The sequence below is a fragment of the Hetaerina americana genome, unplaced genomic scaffold (assembly GCF_022747635.1).
Source record: "Hetaerina americana unplaced genomic scaffold, ioHetAmer1.1.p SCAF_1, whole genome shotgun sequence".
Lineage (NCBI taxonomy): Eukaryota > Metazoa > Arthropoda > Insecta > Odonata > Calopterygidae > Hetaerina > Hetaerina americana.
This window is the reverse complement of record NW_027286069.1, coordinates 46,401,415-46,426,196: the sequence shown is the minus strand read 5'-3', so window position 1 is coordinate 46,426,196 and position 24,782 is coordinate 46,401,415. Positions and strand designations below refer to the sequence as shown.

The 24,782-nt window shown below is 34.6% G+C and overlaps 1 protein-coding gene across 1 annotated transcript in view; it reads right to left on the bottom strand.

Moving 5' to 3' along the window:
* Positions 1–1,925: 1,925 nt before the first annotated feature.
* The window catches only part of Su(dx) (Suppressor of deltex), a 31,879-nt gene continuing 9,022 nt past the window's right edge, over positions 1,926–24,782 (bottom strand). Inside the window, exons 6-16 of the mRNA XM_071589391.1 lie at positions 21,000–21,321; positions 20,187–20,451; positions 15,070–15,317; positions 13,408–13,548; positions 11,434–11,676; positions 10,469–10,628; positions 10,188–10,388; positions 9,590–9,663; positions 9,285–9,510; positions 6,401–6,497; positions 1,926–4,162 (exon numbers count right to left, since the gene is read on the bottom strand). Of these exons, the coding sequence (XP_071445492.1) occupies positions 3,990–4,162; positions 6,401–6,497; positions 9,285–9,510; positions 9,590–9,663; positions 10,188–10,388; positions 10,469–10,628; positions 11,434–11,676; positions 13,408–13,548; positions 15,070–15,317; positions 20,187–20,451; positions 21,000–21,321 (2,150 nt within the window). The 3' untranslated portion in view covers positions 1,926–3,989. The remainder of the gene's footprint in view (positions 4,163–6,400; positions 6,498–9,284; positions 9,511–9,589; positions 9,664–10,187; positions 10,389–10,468; positions 10,629–11,433; positions 11,677–13,407; positions 13,549–15,069; positions 15,318–20,186; positions 20,452–20,999; positions 21,322–24,782) is intronic.

Genomic DNA, 24,782 nt, shown 5'->3' with positions numbered 1-24,782 from the left:
ACAATCTTATTAATAATAAACATTTCTTTATGCCTGAAATGTCATGCCCCTCAGGTCACCCTTAGCTCTACCCAATCGGTGCGATTTTTCAGGGACTAGATGATCTTGGGAAACTATAGTTGGAACAGGGAAAGGAACTGACTCCTTGCCCTGATGTGTGAATTTCACATACCATTAGGCTTAGTATTGGGTGAACTCGGCCATCAGCTACCAAACCAACCTTTGGGTTGATTACTGTGTTCACAGTTTTTACGGTTGTTAGGGTGTGCTAACAATTCATTCACTTATGAAGGTAACCCATCCATCTAGCAAAATAATTTTAAATATCTATTTCAAAATCTTTATATTCGGCTATTTCACCAAACATCAATTTAATTGCATGCCACTTCCAATCAATCATTGATTCAAAGAGTATTTATATGATACATATTTTTAAATACTATTGAACAGAACACAATTAGATTTTTAATAATTGTGAGCCTCATGAATATTCATGCTGCTGTCTTCAGATATAGTCGTGAGGTATGCATGATCAGGCAGAGGTATCCATCTCTAATAGTCTTCTGTTCAATAACAACTTTCCCTCACACTCACCATATTATATATTTAATTTTCCTCATAGTCCCACCCACCACTACATCCCATTATTTACCACTTCTAGAAAGACATTTCCAGAAGGACTAGAAGGCCCAATCTCAGCAAACTGGTCAAAAATATGGGAGTAAGAGAGCATTAGCACAAAAAAGAAAAAATATTATCGGTATGGCATTGAGAAAACTTCTATTCTCAAATCTATGTACGTTATCACAATTTTTTTAAATAATGGAATGTTAATTCAAATGCATTTGTTTGTCCTAAGTGAGCAAACACACCACCGATACGTGGATAGCTTATGCATGTCCAATTCTTCAGTAAGTATAAGACAAATGCATTCTTTAAATATGCTTATAGCCTCTGCTATCTCTGGAACTTTATTTCAACAGTCGCCCAGAACCATTTGGTGAACTTTTTCGATGATTGTGGCAGTTTTTGGCCATCCCAAACACTCATCATCAACCAAGCAGATATGGCCTTATTTAAACTGAGCTTTCCAAAATTTCACGGTCATAAATGATGCTGCAGAGTCCCTTACCCAGCATCCAAGTCATCTTAGATTTGCGTAGGCATATTGCCTTGAAAAAAAATATTTTTGGCAGCTTGATACTCAATTTTTTCATTTTCACAAAAACCATCACAATGACTCACTCAAGCAACTGTGAAACAACAACCGAGTGTCCAAAATGACTGAAATTTAGTGAGTACCTTTCAACACATGGGCAAACATACACCCCAGCATTTGTTGAAGAGTGCAGCCATCTTTGAGGTCGGAACCTTTTTGGACAACCGTCATAGGTCTGACTTTGAGTTTTCCTGAAGCATACTCAGAGATGGCCCTAACTTACCTCAAAACTCCATCCTATACCTTGAAATGTGGAGTGGAGGGTGAGACAACAAAATAAGAAGTTTTCAAAAGTGCAACCAGTGCATATGAGGGTGGTATGTTTTTTTATCAGATCTTTTGCACGTTTAATATATTCCATACACGAACAAACCGGGCCTGACATGAAAACTTTACAGGCATATACCACCAATTCAGAGGATTTTCCATATTAAGAATAGTGTCTCAAAACATGCAAATAAAGCAATAAAATAAGTTTTCGAGAATTGAACATGCCTTGACTACTCAATTGGCTTAAAAAATAGTTTAGCTAGTTATAAATAAAATGATATGGGCATTTTAGCTCCACATTTAAAGATATGTCTTAAAGAGATCAAAGTACTTAATTGTAGACTATCACTTAACAGGTATCACTTTGCCTTACTCCAAGAAACCTTTTCAATTACTAACTTAAAAATGTTGATTCATAGCAAGAAAATTTCATGGATAATATTGTTTAAAATTTAATCATTTATCTACAATGTCTTTGGATATTTTATATATACATAAGTGTACATTGGTTTTGTTGCACCATACAATGCCCATCAACCATGCCTCCTACTGGACTCCAGTAAGAGATCACAACAAAAGGCAGGATTCAAAATGGGAAATGCAAAGGAAGTAGACACACATAGATGACATATAAAAAGACCAGTTGAGAGAAAACACCTCCACAACTCCATACCTTCATGAAAAATGAAGGACTCGTTTCACATTCATCACCTACCCACTTTTTTTACCGATTGGGATTGTTTTTTCATGTCTCATTATTGGCCCGAACATTCAACCCAAACAGTCTTCCACACAAGTAACCAAAAGTTATTCACTGTTTAAGTCTTCTTGCCAAATGGTTCCCTTTTCTAATAGTCATTCACCCCGGTAAAAAACCATTCACTACATTGATGGGCACACAAATTACACTCTGCATCCAATCACACAACTGACACAAACACACACACAATCACTACCCCATTTCCAATCACACGACCCGTATCAAACACACTTCACTAGGAGGCTTAGAAGTCACCCAAAACAAGCAAAATGCTTGCAATAGGGACTGACACAATCACAAAGACTTATCATTACCACTGGAAAAGATATTACCTAGATACGAGCATATTTTACTTATGAATCTGTGCTTAAAATTTATTATCACATGTAAGGATGCCTTTTTTCCTGCACTTGAGGGAAGGATTAGACTACCAAAGCCATTCATCACAAATGACTTACAATTTTTAAATTAAAGTCTATACAAATCGCCAATCGTTTCAAGCGAAGGAAGGAATAATACAAAAGAGAACTAGGAGAGTGTAACAAAATATATATCTATAAGTATTTCAGAGTTTACCATAAAAGCACAGAGACATGCTCATAAATATTGTAAAAATTAACATGTTTAAAACCCTCAAAAGTTAAAAATGATACTACTATCAGATCTCAGAAAAGAATGGAGGCCAAATAAGTCAGAGAGGGTGACAGACTAGAGTAGGCAGAGTTGGGCTTAATGTCTTAGGACAGAAATTGCAACCACAGCCAAGCTGAGACTATAAATTCTCAATGGTACATAGTAAACAGTAATTCAGTTCCATCTCTGACTCTTTAAGAATGCATTTGGTCTCTAAAATCAAGCAGCTGGCATACAATAACACAGAAACAAGCCTAAAACAGATAAAATGCAAGACTGACACAATTGCTGGCTAAGCTGCGTATGTATTGGGATGACTTTTACCAATATTGCATCACAGTTCCTCCATTCCTTTCGTTTAACAGAATCACTTGAAAACCATATGTAAGTTGCATTCACTCATACTAACAATCACAAAAAATATATCTCCAATTTAAATACCAAATTCCACATTACATTGGATCTGGACGAAATAATTATAATCCTAGTTTGACCGCAGAAACTTATCTCCTTAGCCCCACAAAAAATAGAACATACTCACACGCATCTACTGAGACTGATATAACAGAAACTACTGAAATGACTTGATCACTTCAAAGGAAGGACTACTAAGTAAGCCAAATCACAAACTTGGAAAAAGCAAATCCAAACAATCAAATTGTTCCAACAAGTATGTATCTTCAAACCCTTTAACACCATATTATATACCCAGGCTAAAAAAACCTACAAAAACAGGTAAAAATATAAATTTTCCTTTTCTTGGTTTATATTACACATTCTTTTGCAAGAAACTACTAAGCCCAAATTTTAATGGAGCAATTTATAAACCTCTCACCTCCTAAAAATTGATATTTTTGTTACTGAATTTTACAGTAAACGTCAGGCCATGGCTTTGGTTTTTTCCCCTATAACTTCATTTACTCGATCATGATGTTTTCTCATCTTCCTACAGCAATTATATTTTAATAAGTCTTATCATACCAAATATATGATCATACCTGCTATGGGTATAACTCATTTTCCAAAGTTTCTATCACATGATGGGCAACTATCACTTCTTTTAATGTGCATAGTTTCACAACATTCTATGTTTCCACCAAACATCATCTACTCTTGTCCAAAGCCTTCTGTCTCTTCAATGGCATAATTCAACTTCTCAACTAGCTGGTCATAGCTCTTATATGGGGGTAAATCAAGTCGATTAAAGCAAGTATGGGACCGTGGAAGCCAAGTCTCTTTGCCAACCTTCTCGACACAAAAACGCTGGGGCCCATTGCTCCCTGCAACAAAACAAAATTTAATAAATTAAAAAAACAATACCACAAATGATGCATAATTGATAATTGTAATTATTTTGCACTTAAATTCCATCTATAATTGCACATTATTTTACACAAAATCAAACAATCCCTTATATTTCTCAACCAATGCACAGCATTGTACAAGACTTTTTGCTGTCAAGATACCATCTTCATTTGCTATAAGTAGATGTACACCCAACTGTAGTGCTCCAACAAGTAAAATGAAGCAAATCCATATTAAAAACACATGACCATCACTGCTCTCCTGCATACTACATTTTGCCATCAAAATATATTTACATGCATAATTTGTAGATACAACAACTATGATATTTAAGTATATTACACCTGCTGTTGTCTAAATCATTGAAAAAGAATTTGGTTACTAGCACTAGCATTCCATTTAGATTTTAGTGGAACTTCTACAGATTACTTTTCTAAAAAGAGTTAATTAGCAATAGACAAAGAAATATCAACGAGAGAGAGTTAGTTAGCATTTTTCCTGACATTTCATTTAGATGGAAATGAATGCCTTGGGATTTTAACTTTTCTTGAGTACTGAAACAAAACCATTTTATTTCTTCCCAATAAATTCTCAGCACATCATTTTCGCAACTTAGGGAATGAAATGAATAAGGTGCCAGTCCATCGTGATAACCCTGATGACTATGCAAGGGTTGAACTCTTTTTGCAGAGAGAATTTATTCATTATCCTCCCCTGAGTTTGGGGTCAATACTATTCCATGGCAACACTTCAACTTATGGCCTTGATCAACATGAGCACACAGACCTATGAACACCCTTTCTTGACAGATGTTTTCAGGCAGGAACCTTTGTCTCAAATCATAGAAACTGGATAATTGGTTTAAGAGATTTTCACTACAGGTCCGCTTCTTCTGTATTATAGATATGAGATAAGTGTAGACCATATTGTCATCAGTGCTCAAAAATGTTCCGTAAGTTCAATCGTGTTGTTATCAGCCCTTTCCTTTTCCTACCTTTATTGTAAATAGTATCATCCATCCTTCAAAACCACCAACTAACCAGTGCTTGAAGTTAAGTGCTCTCCATGCAAATATTTGGCAACTTTTAATGTTGGATCTAGTACATCAGTGCCACAAACTTTTACTTCATGTGATTATATACTAACACATGTACATATACCAAATGTGGACAGACTCTTGCTACCATTCATATTCCAGTTAACTACATTTTCTGAACTTCTTTCAATTTACGGAAGTTTAATCAAACCTAAGAACAAATAAGAAGACTTTTGCCTTATTTTTCAGGTCAGATAGGGTGTCATACTATGTCAAACTATTAACGGAAACCTCTCATTCAATTTTTCAAGAAACTTCACTTGTTTTCTTTAAGGACTACCCTTCTTTGGCGCTACTGTCAAAAGTTACTTCTGTTTTTCTACCTGAAGCCCCCATATTCATTAAGTACCGAAACTATATGGATAGTAATTAAATCCCAAGGAAAGAACTAGCCATCTATTTCAAATAAATGTGCCATATCTGCAAAACATGACATATATTTTGGAAGAATACAGCAGTACTGCCTTTCATGACCCATTCATAAGTAACCTGCAGGACCCTTTGAATTATGTAGGGGTATGGATTAGCAGGTATCTACTGAAATTGCATGCAATATCATACCATCGATATGTATAGGGATTTGAGGTACTTCGACACACCATCAACCACATTTTATGCTATATTTCACACCATATGCATCAACTTAAAAAACTTAAAAGACAATACAAGGACCAGAGGATTCAAACCCAACACATCCAAGGTGGTGGTGACTATTACCCAACACTGTGGACATAGAGACTTGGTGGATTAAAACTTTTTTTCTTTCGTGTACAGACTACTGTCCACCAGCCATAAATAAAAGAAAATTCTCCATTAAATTACTAGGCATTCCTGCTTATCAATTCAAATATCATCTAGAACATTCGACCATTTTTCAATTTCTTTTAAGCCTGTAATGATGCAATTTAAAGTCAAAGTATCAGTGTACTTCAACAATCCAGTGCCATATTTTTTCAGTAAATGTAAATCTTGAAGAGTATTTTGCTAATTGTGACCATAACCATACAGAAGTGAATAGCCTTTACACACTAAATATGTGGATTAAAAAACTGGTTTTAACCATCTTTGAGGCAAAACAATACATCTAGGGATTCAAAGAGCCAACTGTTAAATTTACCCATTAGTTCAGCAAAACCTCCGACTGGAACACGGCATGTGCCAGTTACAAACTGCAACAGTCGTGCTCGCTTCTCATTGTCTGTCTGCCGAACAAACTGCACAAGGATAAAAGAAGTGCATATAAATAAAGGTTATCTCTTAGTAATATAACATTACCATTCTAATAATAAACAATTTTGACATCAATTAACATGATCTAATTCACATTATTATGTTTCCTTTACTATTTGCAAAAGAACAAAAATATTTTGCAACCTTATCTAATTATTAACGGCCTATTCACTAAAACAGGATATAATTGTCCCCAATGCAGCAACCAAAATATGTACTTCAAAATTGTAAAACAAACTTGCAAAATAAAATTATCGATAGGTTTTGGTTTGAAAATGTTGAATACTCAGAAATGGAAAGCAGAAAACCAGACCTAATAAGCTTCTATCACAGTTCACCTGATTATGTGAAAAGTTAAAAAAGTGAAGAGTTAACTGCACTTGATATCAAAAGGTGTAATTGACAGAAAAGCTCCTACAATCAGTAAATATTTTGATGTTAACCCGAATTTGAAGGTGACATTACCACTATCTGCTTGAAATGGAAAGGTACTTAAGTTTGGATCATTCTAAGTTCAACTATGAATCAAAGGTCATTAATGACCTCTTCATGAGTCCCAATAAAATTCAAATATTTAGCCCAAAATAAGTGTGATTAGTCTATTACTGTACGGAAAACTAAAAACAGCCTAAATACAAAAGTAATAAATTTTCAATAATCTTTCTCTCAAAGTCAACAGTTATGAATGTTAACAAAAACATCATCACCGTCAATTAGAGTAGTTATCAATTATTACTATACTTGAAGCATCTTTTAAGGCCATACTTTCAATACAGGTTATGCTTGTGCTGTGCTTCCCAATATGCAACCCAATAGGGATTCAATTAGGAAGTGGTTTTTACTTAGCCACCTCAGCATTGATTAAGACAAAAAAATTATTCCTGCTGGTAAAATTATAAATCATTAAACAAATAAAAACAGAAAAACAAATTATTTTGGGTAATTTATTTTTCAAATATCTCTTTTTATCTTGATACACTTTTTCTGGCACTTATCCAACTTTATTAGCCATCCAAAAAGTGTTTTCCACTTTCATATGAACCCTTTTGCACAGAGCCATTTTTTCAAGTCACTGGGTCAAATCCATTGTTAATTTCCATTATTTTTGCCATAAAAATTGCACAGGTGTGCACCCATGTATTGTCTTGATGGTCTTTGCCAAATGGACATTTTTTCTTGATTTCTCCACTCAACCAGTGCAATAGTGACACATAATACTCTCAATTTATTATTTGTCCTTTTTGCAAGGGATGGCTGCAAATGATTACGTGTGCATCCCAAAGAATTATGGCCATAACCTTGTCAGCCAATATCACCATCTCCACTCCTACTAGCACCTTCTCATGGATTTTCTAAGTAGTTATTGAATAGTGCATGAACAGGTATGAATCCGTATTACTGTTGGTTCCCATTTAAATTATACTTTTCCAGAAGTAGGTTGGCTTTTATGCTACAGGTGGCATGAAACATTTATGAAGTGGAGGTGGGGAATGATCAGAAAAAGGTTTTGGGAAACACTGCATTAGAGTTGGGAAATTAGTTTGAAGTAGAAATCAATTATCAGATGACTAAGCACAGAACTACCTCTGTTTACGGACATCTTTGAATTAGAGACAATATTTCTTTTCCTGGCTGGGTTTTATGCAATTCTAAAAGGGTGGAGCTTTTCATACACGGGAATACTTATTGACATTAACACCTTTCTTGGAATCTCATCCTGATGGAAAAAATTTTCCCCCTTATGTTGCAATGTATTTTCTTCATAGAAAGAATACTTAAGTAGCCAGATGAGAGGCTGAAGGTAATCAGGTCACTAAGCATAAACAGTAATTATACTCCAGAGTATGTCAGAATAGTGACCCCAGTTGTCATATCATACACTAGCAGAGGGTATCTCAGTATTTCTCTCACAGTCATGATATTATACTTGATAATGTGAAGTTTACAAAATGAGCCCATTAAGATTTACAGAAATCAGTCTGGTTCTGTAGGAATTCACTACGTACTCTTGGTTTACATTAATAAATTTGATCAAATGATACAGAAAAAAACTTCATCACACAAAATCATAAGAAATTAAGGCACTTTTGAACAATAAGCTAATATGAGCAGAATACCAGTCACCAATACGTCACAAGAGAAATAACATGTTCACCAATAAAAGTTTATGTCTAATCAAGCTAAATATAATTAAGATTCTATTTCAGTAAGGTTACTATTATGTTATATGAAAACAAAAACTGAGTGATGATTTTCATGAACACAGCATAATTAAATACGCCATTTCAATTTTACACATTTAACTATTAAATGACTATATTATGGCATCAAAATCTTAAAAATTATGTACATTAACTTCCAAATATTAAATTCATCTATGAGCAGTATCATTATGTCTCCCCCTTATTCATCACTCATAACAGTAAGCACATTTTAACCCTCCTAAATTAAAATTGAGACAATTCACTCATACTTCAACATTAGCCCATCAACTCACACAAAAACTTCTGAAACAAAATTTGAATTTGTATCAAATTAATTTGTTTGACAATGTAATTAAGAGTCAGATAAAAAAATATTAGTAGGGTCAATGAAACATTTGGAATACATTTTTAAGAATATGAATTCAGCCACATCTAATGTTTTCATTCTATATAACATTCCATTCATTGCTTCGGCACGACAATAACATTTTTGCAGCAGGGTTGCACTCAGTACCTTAAGTTTACAATAAATATAATGGTAATTGGAGAAATAAAATTATTACAAACCTGCCAAAACCAAACAATCTGTTTTGAGTTCCTGGTGTAGTGTCTGTAAATAGTATTACGTTGCCAATCTTCAACATCTATTTCTTGCATGCCACACAGCATCAGCTCTAACTCCCTCTCATCAAAGTATTTCAGCCATTCCAAAGGAACTACCTCATTAAATCCATCCAGGAAAGCTTTTGTTTGCTGCTCAATTCCTCTTGTCATACGCCATTCAGTCATAAGTCTGCAACATAATGAGAATCCAAATCATCAGTGCAAGCACCTTTCATTTAACAAATTTTTGCACTTGTTAAAACCCTTACCTAATGTACTCTTCTTTGTTTTCTTCTGAAACACGTATTTTGTCACCACCTTCTTTCAGCTCATGATGAATCACCTTCAAAATAAGATTAAGACACAAGTAAGTTTTACTGGCACAATAAAATTACATACTAAAGAAATATGAATTTTTTGCATTTGTTTAACATTCCATTAGAGATTTTTTTCACTGATGCCTTTTTAAATACACTTCACATGGATGGCATGCTTATACTGGCCCTTTTCTTACTATGAATGTAAACATTTTGTTTTGCATCAACCAATTCAGTACATATTGAAGTTCCATTAATTTAGGCAAAGGAATAATGTTTGAGAACCCTCTTAATTAGTGAGGACAAACATTTATCAGGAGAAAACTCAAAATTAGTACTTTAATTCATTACATTTTAATCTTTTACAGTTCATCTGTCTGCTTATTGCTCAGGGAAGACTATAAATAAAATAATTAGTTCCAACACCCAAAATGCATAGTACATTTCCAACACTTTCCAATGATTACTGGTGAATCCAATTCATTAATCTGATGCACAAAAAATGGAAGCGTCAACAAAGTTTACTTTAGGAAAATACAAAGAGCATTACCTGGCCTAATATCTCAAAGTCAACACCAAAATATAGCTCCAGGCCACATTCTTCTATGTCATTGTCTCTAAACCATACAAGGGAGTTATAAAATTCAGGATCAATTGATTCAATGTCCTTTGTTGTCAGCTTTTTATTAAGCATACGCTTATAAAAGGGCATAGTGAACCCAGAATAAATAAAACGACCATGATAAAGGGCCTGAGAACCAAAATAAAAAGAGAATTAGTATTTAATTTTTTCTATTTCAAAATTCACCTACTTAATTCTTAATATCTTACCATTGCAATAAACCTTCCAATAAACTTGAAATATAATAAATGGTCCGGATTCACATAAGATGCTGGATTTATTTGCAAACTATAATTGTTTTTGTTGGCATATTCAAAGAGGCAATACATTGGGTTTAAAACTTCATGAGACAGCAAGAAAAACCATTCCCTAAAGTAAAGAAACAAAATTGTATAGTTAATAGTAGCACAGAAATACAGTGCAATAAAGAAATAAGGGGAAATGAAATCATATAAATATATTTAATAAACCAAATGGATTTTGTTTGAAAAAGGAGGCAAGACTATTTTACCAGAAAAGAACTGATAATGTACTGCTGAAAACAAAATGTAGATGTACAGTAATTAATCCATTTTCAAATTTGTCCCTCAAAAAAAATGCATTTCAAATAAATGCATGCCGCTAAAACAATTGCTCCAGCAAATTACAGACTGCATTATTACTAGGAAAAATAAGAAAGAAATCAGTTTGTTCACCAGCTAATAGAATTAAATTGTACAAAAATCAGCCATCAACCTGTGGATTCACCTCTGAATCCATTGTAAAATATATATAGTTTAAAAGGATCAAAGTCAAGAAAAATGCCAATGAGAACCAAATTTCCAAGGACATGCAGAATCAATGCATGTATTCAAACAAAGTAATACAGGAGCACCATCAAAGGGCAAGGCAAAGTGAATTTATCACAATGTGAACCCATCCGTTAATTTGGGACTCACTATTTTCAATGAAATATTTCATTAAGAGAAAGAATGGAATATTATGAACCTATTCATAAAAAGCATTCGCCTTTTGGTATCAAACTTTAACAAATAAACTATACCCTATTCATGAGAGCAAAATTGACAGGAAAGAAATAAAGATACGAAGCATGTGTCTCTAACAAACATTAATGGCTTAAATAGTGCAGTCAGTTGACTACATACATTGGAAAATCAAGAAATGTTATACTTACCTAGATACACCTCCATAATCAAGGCCCTCTTCACCTCTGAAAATAATGTACAACCTTCGCCTTAGCTCATAAGCTGGCAACCTCATTACTTGGTGATAAGAATCTTCAAACAGAGTAGCTCTATTTACAGTAACTTTGATGTGAGAAGGAAGAGCATTACTCTGACTAAGATACCGGAATTGACTGAGCTTCCAACGGAAAGAACGTTCATATGCTCGAGGAACACCATACACTCCCTTTGGCCTACATTGGGATCAGAAATAGGAAACATTTTACAATAATGTAATATATTGAATGAAATAAGCTTAAAAATAAAACTAGACTCATATTAGATCAATTACCATAATTGTCCTAAAATAAACCAGTGTTTTTTTTCACAATTTATAATGAAAAAATCACCCTTTGCTTGAATTGAAGCCTATGAATAATTCTTTAATTTCTAATGGCTATGCAATGCATCATTAGGAATAGAAGTTGGTAATATTTTTCATCTTTTCAAAGAATTTTCTAATAAAAACTTTAAATAACAACTAATGTTAACGTTGTTTAATCAATTTCCATATTTATTGAAATTTGGCATTCTAAATAAATAATCATTTGAAATCTGATACTATATACTTCTCTGACAATTTGACTAAGATTTTAGGGACAAGCTTTTATCACTCATGTCCAATCGACATATAGAAGAATGTCAAACAAAAATTTTGACATATTAGGTCTTCTACTTAAGCTAACCTATTATTATTATTTGGCCGTACCATTTAAGGCATGTTTTGGACAGACACAACCTTAACACTCCTACATTTCTGAGCCATGCCTAACAAGAAAATCTGACATCACTCACAATAAAAAACTCTTCTTCAATTCTGCATGCATTTCACCTCCTTTTGATCCATCCACCACACCAATCCTTTTCCTTTCACTAATTTGCTTGCTAATATCCTCCTATCTATCAGTCTTCAGCATTCCATCGCCAATCAAAATGCTCTTCATCCATCTTTCCTACCTCCTTTGGATTCTACCAACAATGCTCTCTCCTCTCTCACCATACCTAGTAGCTTATGTTCTTTCCTCTTTCAATTCATTTGACTTTTCTCATCCTTCTCCTAACCCAATTTCAAAATCCTCTAATGTATGCTGATCATCTGGCCTTAATGAATATATTTCTGCACCGTACAAAACCATGCTCCATATGAAAGTTTTGATGAGCCATTTCTTAACATTCTTACTCAATGCCCATGTCATACATTCCCTTCTCCTCGTGAAAGATTCTTTGCCTAATACAATTCTTGTTCATATATCCCCACTACTTTGACCATCTTGGTCCAAAAAACTTCTGAGACCTGTTCCATCTGCTTCAGTTCATGAACTCCTATTTAAATATTTAAATTAGCCTTTCTCTTTTAAAAAAATTGCATGTCTGTTTCAGTTATAGTCTCATGAATTTGAATTAAGCAAATTAAACCAAGTTCATGTTTTTTAGCTCAATTCTCTTAGCCTTCTGTCTCTTTCTTCATTTGTAGTGCAAAAAGTTTCCCTTTGATACAGAGGAGCACACATTTAGCAACTCCTTACTCAAAGAAGTCCCCTTAAAATTATTTGTCCACTTGACCTACATTCTTTATCTTTTCTTTGCTTTCTCTAGTCACTATTCCCTTCCATCTCGCCTGTTTAATTGGAAAGAAACATCCTAAATAAGCCATTATTATATGCACACCAGCATCTGAATGACTACCAGTACAGAGGTCAAGATAAAATCGTAGGCATTAAAGGGTATCATAAAGATGGAATTCACATAAATTGATTATTACAGGCTCAGAATCAGAAAGGCATAACTACTAAAACCCACTAATACCAAAAGCTAATCACTAATACCTAAAGTTCAGCAGAAGAGAGCCCTGTCATTCCCATTTGCGTAGCATAACAACAGAAAATAAAGGAAATTACCAGGTGGTGTAACAGTAATAGACATACCCTTTTGGAGCACCAGGGCGAGGATCTTGAAAGGTTGTAGTCCTGGTGTTGTGATCAACAAAATACCGGACACCATCCTCAGTAAGCCTGATTTCCCAACCATCTGGTAAAGGATGCTCATCTACACCACCAACTTCTTGCCTGAAAAAAATAACAAAAAACATGCCATAATTATGCATTGAAATGAAGAAATACTCTTTAATGCCAAGAAGGCTTCCAATTGGATACTTTCAGGTACAAGGTGTTTTTTCCTAACCCTTAAGGCCAGATATATTTTATTATATTGACAATCAAATATTATTTTTGAAACCTCAAGTTAATATATTAGTGTTTCTTCACTTTCATTTCAATATGTTAATGCTTCTTCACTTCATTTGTTAGCTACCATGTAATGCTTATTAAATATAATGCAAAACGTACTTTACAACCATGTGCAGCATTAGTTCAGTGTATCATCAACATAGCTATAGGAGAGGGCATAGGGTCACAGTAGAAAGAAGCAACATTTTTATAACGTCAAATATTTATCTTGAAAATAGTAAGGTAAAAACTAATTCTTATGAAACTGGCAGGAATGAAAAATCCGCACTTGGTAAAAATGAAATTTGAAAGAGTACTTGCTAAAAAACATGAAATATCTCTTTTACTGGTTTTTACTTCCCACAAAAACAAGTTTGTTCTATGCAATACACTTTGGTTTGAAGTCAGAATAAAGTCTGGTTTAGCAGAAATAAAGATTTGGACTATGCCAACAACCAATGGAATCAATAACAAAGCCGAGAGAAACTCCTCTCACTACCAAATTTTAGGCCAACACAAAAGCTTTACAACAATTTACATGAATAAGTGGTTAAAATTCTGAAATTACAAGAAAAATACCTAAGAAAAGGTTCTACATCCAGAATTTTTGTGTTGAATCTAGAATTATAACATTTAAAAAAAATCAAAAAAGTTTTTCTGTTAATATTCACAAGAAGGAATATTTTTATTCACTTGGGATAGCAATGGATATTTGTAAATTCAATATTTCATAATACCAGGGACATACAATATGTTTAGGGTACCCTTGTCACCAAACCAATGATTTTGCTGTTTCCTCACAACTTGTTTTACAGTAATAATTCTAATTCGTTTTTTCTACCCACTTAAAGCTTTTCCATGCTTTTCAAATATTAAACACTCCTGCTTTTTTCCAGGATTTCAAGACCAAAATAATCACTGACCATAATACTGAACATATTGCAGCAAAGCCTTAACTTGGTGAATTAAAAATTATTAACTAGGATAATTACAATAAATTAATTTCAAGGATTATAATGCATTTTTATGAAGTGATTCGTAAACTGATTTGGGATGAATCCATGAATTACCAAGCAATTATTTTTTGCAAAACAATTAATTAATGGAACAGAGCAAATTGTACACCTGAAATAAAAAATTGAACAATATCCTTCCTCCATAAATATCCTTGATCTTTTAATATTCTAGGGTAACAACATAGTGTGAATAAATAAACCTTCATTTGTAAGGACATAAGCAGTCAAGTAAAGAAAAGAGTTGATGCAACACCTGTACCAGACATCACTGAGATCACATTTCTTCCAACACATTTCCCTCCATTTCACTCAATGAAAACTGTATTGAAATGATATTCAGACATACCCCTGTGTGCGTGGGTCCTCCCATTGGGTGGTACGGTTGGTATGGTTCACAAAGTAAACACGCCCGTCAGGTTGAACCCTCTTCTCCCAGTCTGCCGGTAGTGGTTTTTCTGTTGGAGATACCCCGGCAGCTTCCCCAACAGCTCCAGCTTCCTCTTCGACACCAGTGGACCCCGTAGTGGAGCCATCAGCACCTCCAGAAGCACCAACAGCTGATGAACCAGCAGCAGCAGGAGGCACTCCAGAATGCTAAGGAACACAAAAAGTAGCCATGAAGAACTTAGATTGCAAATTTATTTTTAGAAACTAAGAGATCTTCCTTTAATGCATGAAAAACCTCCCAAAATCCACTATGGTTCAACTCACAAAAAACATATTTTCTCCCTCAACTCTTTTAACTCTTTCTCCATTTATGTGATCCCTCCATCATGTAAATGGGAAAAAATGTCCTTCTCTGCTCCATTGTTGATTCTCCAAAATGTTAAAGAATGATGCATTTTGAAATTTTGTGAAAAGAAATGGCCATAAAGTAATAAATAAGACAAAAATAATAGAGATTCAAGGAGGTAAATTTAATACAATCTTGTTCATATGAGGGGGGACCAAAAATTCCAAGTTTTTACAAAATTCTTTCAGTCTCCTTCAAAGTACTCTCAATTACAGTCAATTCACTGGTACAGTCTTTTTTCCCACTGATTGAAGCACCTCTGGAACTCTTCAACTTTGATATTTCCCAGTACCCACTGCAAAGCAGTTTTTACAGTCTACACATCACGAAATGTTTCCCTTATAGGTTTCTTTTCATTCTCAAAAATAAAAAAAAGTCACACAGGGCTAGGTCTGACTAATACGGAGGGAGTGGAACAATAGTCCACCCCTGACAGCCCAAATAGCAGTTCACAGATAAGGCCTTAAGTCTGCTGGGACATTGTCATGATGGAGGAACCAGTCACTTGGTCGCCAGAGTTCCGGGTTTTTTCTCTGCACATCCACCAGCAAACATCTTAAAACTTCCAAATAAAAGTGTTGGTAAATAGTTTAATCAGGGGATACAAATTTCTGGTGCGCACTTCCACGAAAATCAAAACAGACTGATAGTAGTTTTAATATTCAACCTCACGGGCCTTGCTTTTTTTAAAATTCGTTGTCTCAGGCATAACTTTATAGTATCTGCATAACATATTGAAATTTAATGAAATAATTTACTTTGTAATTCCAAACACTTTCTTTAAAAAAACACGACCCAAGTTTCGACGTTGAATGTCATCACTGGCTAAAACCTTGCTTGCTTGGTCTCGGGGTCATATCCATAACACTTACTTTCATCACCTGCAATGACCTAGGTCAAAAAGTTTGGATTACTTTCAATCTGACTTTTTAAGTCCAAGCTCAAATTCAGATAAATGGGTTTTTGATCCTCTGCGAGCAGGCAAGGAAAAAACTTAGCTGCAACACGTCTGATTTACGAATCATCAGTCGACAACCATTGGCACGAGCTGAAACTCACTCCTGCCTGTTCTGAAATTTGGTCAGACGTGAAACAACAATCCTCGTTGATTTTTTGGGAGATTTTTTCATTGTTTGATGATAAAGGATACCCAGAATGAGCAAGATCTTCAACACTCATCACACCATGTTAAAAGCATTCAAACCACTCCAAAATTTGTGTACAGCTCATAGCATCCTTCTTGAAAGCCTGTTGAGGCATTTGGATAGCTTTCATTGCCAATTTTTCAAGCAGGAAGCTAAATTTCAACCACTCTTTGTTCTTTTCAATCTGCCTTAACAATTTCGCAGGTGGCAAATGAGAACAGTTGGGAACAACTCTACGATCAAATGTTAACGTCCTATACAAACACCGCTTGGGCAACTGATTTGGAAAGGTCTCTAATAGAGCTCTCTAGTGGTAGAATTCTCTTTTATGCTTAGAAATGGCCGCACCCTTTCAATGCCGTTAGATTTGAGTCTCCTCTCATATATATCTTGTTGTTATACAAAATTTGATCTATGTCAGTAAAAAGCTCAAAAAATAAAATTCCTTATTAGTGGAGCTTCAATATAAATTGCGTCTACAAACTCTAAAAAAAATATTACGGATCTCTTTTTTTATCATTATTAGCAAATGTACCTGACTTTCCGGTTAGTATAGTACCAGCACTTTGGGTAGTTTACATGGCATGCATACAGACAAACTAGGAAACAATGAATAATGATTTACCACACATTTTTAAAATAGCACGCATTGCCATTTGGAATAAAACTATTATTTTTCATAACTGCACTACCTCATTAACAAGAACATGCCAGGAAGCCCCCATCTCTAATGAGGAGCTCATGCATTGAGGCAGTAACCAGTATGAAATGTGTCTACATTATGAGGGGATGCTTCCTGAACAAGTGTTGAGCTTGACGACCTACGCTGATTTAGTCATTTTTGATACTATTTGATAACCAAGCCTCTACTGTAAAGTGAATTTTGAAATCATTTTTGTTAAGTAATTGCAGCTTTGTTTTATGGCTATTAATTGCTGCTTATGCTTTAACTTTTCTGAAACAGTAGAGATAATCATTAAATTCAAGGAGGTTCATTGGCTAACGTCAGTAGCAAATTATGTTCGATACATATTTAGTGAGGTCACTTTTTTACATGAAACTATATGTTACCAAGAATAATTTAAAATAAAACTACTCACTTTCAAGAACTTATTTATTGCTGTAAAAACAGCTAAAAATGTTGCTGATCAATGAAAATCATAGAAGTACCTAGCATATTTTTCTTCTTTGTAAATGTCAGTTATTAACACATAAATGATGAAAGGTGTTTCAACCAAAATATTTTTTCAATGTACTTATTTATCATATTTATATTTTGTCTCTGAAATGATCATGTTTGACAATGCACCTTCTGGAGCCAGGATGGCCGTATAGTAAGATCTCAAAAACTAAGAAATTACTTTTCTTGGGTAAATTTTCCAAACGAAAACCATCTAAATGACAGGCCCAGAGGGTCTGCTATTGTAGTAAATTTTAGGGGAGGCAACCAACAGCTTAGGTCATTTTCCCTATTAGGGATGGATGGGAAAGGAAGGGTGGATAGAAACCTGGCATCGGCATTAGCCTACTCTTAGGGATCCTCAGCTAAACATACCATCTGATGGATGGAGTACACACTGAAAAGTAGTCTCCACAAAGCACAGCAAGTATAGATCGGGATACCACTGGAAAATATCTGTCACCTCCATGAATCAAACCCGGGCCCTCGGAGAGAAGTCAGTATGCTAGCCTCCGTAGCAACCCAATCCCTGGGTCTGCTGTTGTTTTCATAATTCATACTTAAAACATAATTACTTTGTACTAACTTTTTCCTTGCTATTTGATTATATTTTTAGAAATTGAATTCATACATATTTGCAATTTGTTACCAAAGCTATATTCATTTTCTGGATAAAGAAATCATGCATTCAACATATTATCTTAAAATATTGTCTTTCAAGAATGGTACATTATCTTTTCTTGAAACTTGGTATGCAAACTTCATTAATGATTAACTCTTTCTATTGTTTGAATACTACCTTGATCAAAAATTTCCCGGAATTTATTCAGAAAATTAAAAATACAAGTTTATTTATCTAAATCTATATTGTCCCCTTCAAAGTAATCCCCATCGACTGCAACACACTTATGCCAGCGCTTGATCCAATCCTCGAAACATTTTTTATATTCGGTTTTCGGTATGTCCATCAGTGCTTCCTGCGATTTTTCCATTACTTCCTCTCGGCTGCTAAAACGCGTTCCCCGTAATGGTTTTTTAACTCGATTGAACAGAAAGAAGTCACAGGGAGCCAAATCAGGTGAATTCGGTGGCTGTTGGATGGTATTTGTTGCATTTTTCATCAAAAAATTACGAATAATGATAGCACTGTGCGACGGTGCGTTATCATGGTGCAAAATCCACGAGTTTTCTGCCCACATTTCTGGTCTCTTTCGGCGAATTGCTTCACGCAAACGTCTCATAACGCCCAAATAATACTCTTTGTTTACTGTCTGGCCTTCTGGCAAAAATTCATGATGCACTACACCGTTGTAATCCATGAAAACCGTCAGCATTGCCTTCTTTTTTGACTGAAAACGACGTGGTTCTTTTGGTCTCGGCTCATTTGGTGAACGCCATTCACTTGCCTGATGTCTGGATTGCGTGTCGTACTCATAAACCCACGTCTCGTCTCCAGTAATGATCCTTTTGATGAATGTGGGATCGGATTCAGCCTCGCAAATCATGTCTTTTGCGATGTCAACACGGTCTCTTTTTTGCATGAAATTGAGGTCTTTTGGCACCAACTTTGCTGCTACACGACGGAAACCCAAATCATTAACCACAATGTCTTGGGCGGATCCATAGGCAATGTTCAAGTCCTCCGCTATTTCTCTGATGGTTAATTTGCGGTTATTGACCAACATTTCTTTTACTTTATCAATTTTTTCACCGACTTTCGATGTCGATGGTCTGCCACTGCGTTCATCATCTTCGATTGACTCACGACCACTTCTGAACCGCTCGTGCCACTGGTAAACGACCGTTTTTTTTAGAGAATCGTTGCCGAAACACTTTTCCAACATTTCCAACGTCCGTGCGCCACTAAATCCGTTTTTTACGCAAAATTTAATACAAGTTCGTTGTTGCAAATTTAAATCCATTTCTGCAATTGTAAAAAATCGCCAACACACACAGAGATAGATGTACTCTTGGCTACGTAACTTTTGCAAATGTCAAGTTATGACACTAAGATTTAAAGGGAATATCAACAACAGATGTACCAATTTAACAAAAAAAACAGAACTCAAATCGGAACGATGGGAGCGCCACACGGTGGTTATTCCGGGAACTTTTTGATCAAGGTAGTATGCATTCAAACTATTTGATATGGCCATATAACACTCCAACATACTAGGGTGCAGTCAGAACATCAGCACACTGTCTGTGTGAGTAGATTGTAAAGAGCATGAAGGTTGTAAAACTTGAGAAACTACGAAGGAAATTTACTCAAGCACATCAAAGTGTACAATGATAACTGCTTGCTAGACATTTCAAGTAACAGAGAACATGGAAAAGACAATTACCTGTGGATAAAGAAACCTCTGGTTTCCCTGCTGGACGACATGAGCCCTCTCCCCTTGCCATTGCTGGAAGTGCTGCAATCTTTCTGAAGAGGGCCTCTGCCATGTAGTGGAGCGAGTGTTGTGATCAACATAGTAAATTCTGCCCCTTGGGTCTCTTCTACACTCCCACCCAGGAGGCAATGCCTGGGGTCGTTCCCATGATGTACTCCTCGTATTATGATCAACATAATACCTTCTTCCATACATGTCGTAACGCATCTCCCATCTGAAGCACAAAGAATATATTTATTATAAAACCAATACTTACTTATCTACAATTTTTATGCTACATAAATTGGAAAATGAACAAAGATTTAGAAATGTTTCATTAATTAGCTTTCAAATTACTGAGGAACTTCGCAGGGTGCTCCAGAACTGATATTTTTCATTTTTTAATTTTAGAAAATTAGTCCATACGCAGCAGTAATTGCCATATAACACTTTGGAATGAATAAATGAATGAATGCAAATATAGTCCCAAGGCTGGATCATGAGGAAGACTTTCTTTCGTTCTAGCTTCAATTCTCAGACACACTCAATATGTTATTGGAAGCATGATCATTTCTCTTTCCACCATTTGTCTCAAATGTAAGCCTGAAATAATGAGATGCTGACACTCAATACCTGAGGTCGGCAAAAACCACTTTCACCACAATTTAACAACTCTCCAAGAGCTGCTGTTCTTTTTAACCAATTGCCGTTCTATGTACATATTATAGCAATATACAAACCATGTCTTCACTGAAAACAAAAATCAACACTAAGACGACTTACCCTGGAGGAAGGGGTTCTTCAACACCAGTAGTATGTGTTCTGTCAGTGGTAGAGGCACTAGTAGCAGTAGTTGGGGCAGCTGTTGTCGTCCCAGTGGAGGGAGATATTGAGGAAGTGACACTAGTTATTGCGGTTGTTGAGGAAGTAGATGGAGATGGAGAAGATGGCGTCTGTGTAGCATTACCATTGGCCATTGTTGTTGCATTGGATACAGAGACCGAAGAAGTCAAACAAGTACTTGTCCCTGTAGTGTAGTTTGGCATTCCCACAAGCTGCTGAGGCAGGGTGCCTGATGCAGGTGGCTCAATTTGAGCAGAATTTGCTGAATAACAAAAGAAAATAGGGCATAAATGAAAACAGGGTGGCTTTAAAAAGAGAACACATGTTATCAACAACATATAAACTCAACCCTGCAAAGGTGGCTTTCAAGTGTTGCCACACTCAATGCTCCATGTACAGCAGAACTCATCAGAAGTCATCTTTGATTCTTTAAATTGCTGTAAAATTCTACAATCTAAGATAAATTCAACTGCTTCAGACCATCATTTTATAACCTATTGATAAAGTAAAGCCTCATTAAATTTTAATTAATAAAATCATAAGTAATTTTCAACATTCCCTTTAAGTTTTTCCCTAGAAATGGGTGTTTTACTCATCAGTTTTGTTCTAGATTATAAAGAGAAAGCGGAGAGAAGTATAAATAGCATGAAACCAATATAACAGTATTTCCCTGAGTAAGAGTGACCATTTCCAAGTTGAATTTAGGAAGACACATTTGAAAAAGAAAAATTATGCTCCTCTGGCAATAGAAAATCCTAAACCAACCATGAGGAAAATACAAAGGAGATCATCTTATGTACAGAAGGCTCCATCAGAAGCAACTACTGGTAACTGCGACTATCACTAGCACACAAATCAGGAAAAGATTCATGATACTTCATATGTGCCATGGCATGACAATTTCTCTATGGGAAGTTAAATTCTCTATGGATAAGATGTATGGATGCAAATAGAATCAGACAGATGATGATGGAATTTACTGACAAATTATAAAAGTAAACTGGATAGCGCAATGGACTATTAATGAAATCCATTGAAGAAACGGTAGAGAAAAAAGCCTACAGAAGCTGAACCATAAAGAAAGGAAATGGATAAATCCTGAGGCACACCAGTTTCCTAGGGGCATTCTTGGGATAGCCCACAGAAGGCAACCACATTGGAAAGCTAAGATTAAGTAATAAACATGGTACTTATAGGGGGAAAATATAATGTATAATAGGTCATTAATTTATGATTACATAGATTTGGTCACACCATAGAACACTGTAGCTTACATTGCAAAATTTCAAATATTACCCATCTGTCAAGCCTTATCCCTTCAATGAGTCCAAATTATGTAAACATCTATCATGTTAAATGTATCATGGCATAAACAGAAGTCACAATACAATGCCACACTAACCAATTTTTATTCTGCATAAAAATATACCTCTTTACTTGATATGAACAATTAGAAATTGAGAAATTTAATAAAGCTTGAGGTATACTATTCTGGTCCATAACTCAGCTCAAAGAAAACTAACAAACACATTAGTTCCCTAATGATTCATTTAATATCATGTCAAGAACTAGGATAACCATATTAACAATAAGCCTAATAAAATATTCCTTCGTAGTTCATTAATAAGAAACCTTTAATTACCTTTGAGGCAAGCAGGTAATTTGCCATTGACATATGAGCAATGTTTCCAGATGTCTCATAGCTTTTCAGTTAGGATTTTAACAGTCTTCGCTATTCCACTTGTGAAAATTTATGCAAGTATTAATTGGGTTTAAACATGTCTTTTAGACTACTTTATACAGATTACAAATTCTACCGATGGTTTCTCACATTAAAAATGTTTTTTTTTCACGATTTCAAAACCCATGCTTGCTAAAATATGTTTTCATAAAGCCAAATATTTAGGATTGTAATAGGTGGTATTTCTATAAAAAGGTCAAATATTACTCTTAGTACATTGAAGAGAAGAAGCTCACCATAGAGTGAGGCAATCAGCATTTGTTATATATGCATGTAAAGGAAAAATCTTTGTGAAGTCAATCCTTTGTTAAGGAAAAATTTTACCATGTTCCGTAGTCGACAGTGAATTAACCAAAATGGCAGAAAGTAGTGACTAATACTTTTGAAGTTTTGTAACAATTTTAAATATATACAGACAACATTTATCTGTAAGGCAATATTCCTGCAGATAAACTAAACATCATCGGTTAAGTATGATAATGACCATGGCCAAAAACCTCAATGGTCCACCATCTATAGCTAGTCTCTTCATAAAATCATAAAAAAGAAAAAGTTGTAAATCAAGCAGCTGCAGGAAAATTCAACATTGAAAAAACAAGGTGTGCTCATCCATGCAACAATTAAATTCATGTCCAATCAAACTAGAAAATGGATAGAATAAATTAGCATCAGATTGGCATGCAAATTATCCATCATGCAATGAATCAGGTAGTCTTAGAATAAATATTAGCTGAAAACATAATTGAGGACTTATCTCTTTAACTACTACTGACAGTTGGTATTAATAGGTGAGGTGGAGATCATCTTGAATTCAGATCTATGGAATTAGGATTCACATAATCGAAACATAAAAGACTACAGTAATAACTAAATGTTTCATTCAACCGAAGAAACTAAAAATATTAGAAAAAAAAAGATATTCAAAATAAATTTAAAAATAAATTTCTTACAAGCCATATTTGAACAGGGAAATAACAATGCCATTCTATTGAGCCATTGAAAGCAAACTGACGTCACAAGTCAATAATAAAATACTTAATACTGCATTTGGGAAGTAATGCAGTATGTGATTGAGTAAAAGAACATGATACCACAAATCAAGAGCCAGTGATTTTCACAATAAACATAAAATATGCCCATTAAATGTTAATGTCACACTCCTGCAAATGGAATCGATCACACTATTAAAAAATTAATACCTAAATAATTACGGGAAGGAATGGAGAAGTTTGACATGATATTCAATAAAAGGAGGTTGAAGATATTCCAAATGAAAAACCTGCCAAAAACTTTGCCTCTCTATGAACTTATTTGTGTTATGTGAAACTTAATGGCATTTCAGTTACAATGGTTAACACTAAAAACCAATAAATGAAACTGAAAAACTTAAAATTTGTAAAGGGCTATGATAAAATATTGCACACATGGTAAAAATCATCTGAACAGCCCCAGATATACATTTTCCCTTAATTTTAGAAGTTCAATATCAGCATTATATAAGTTTTAAACTGCTATTAATGCATTTTCAATGTCTCATAGTGCATGAAAAATTGAAAAACAGAAGGATGAATGATATAACACCCATAAAAAATGATTCGACCATAAACTAACTTACACATGGAATATAAATGATATTCTTAGATATTTATGCAAAATGTGTATTTGTTCATCATCTCATGGAAATGCCTTATATCAGCGTTATTTACAAAGAAAATAAATATACCAAACTTTGTTCTATGCCATATATTTCTTATTTTCAAGTGTTTTCCAAGTACTGTATCTTTTGCAGCTTTATTTCAAAATTATTTCTTCCCAAAATTCAAATTCAAAAAATGAGGTGGAGATGTTATAACGTTGCATGTTACACAACAACTTGGTAATTTTTTTCAAGGCCAGATGCACAAACTGAAAAGTAATCACGAAGAATCTTACAATTTTAAAGTAACAAAATGTACCCCAACTGTTGATGACATTAATCCTAC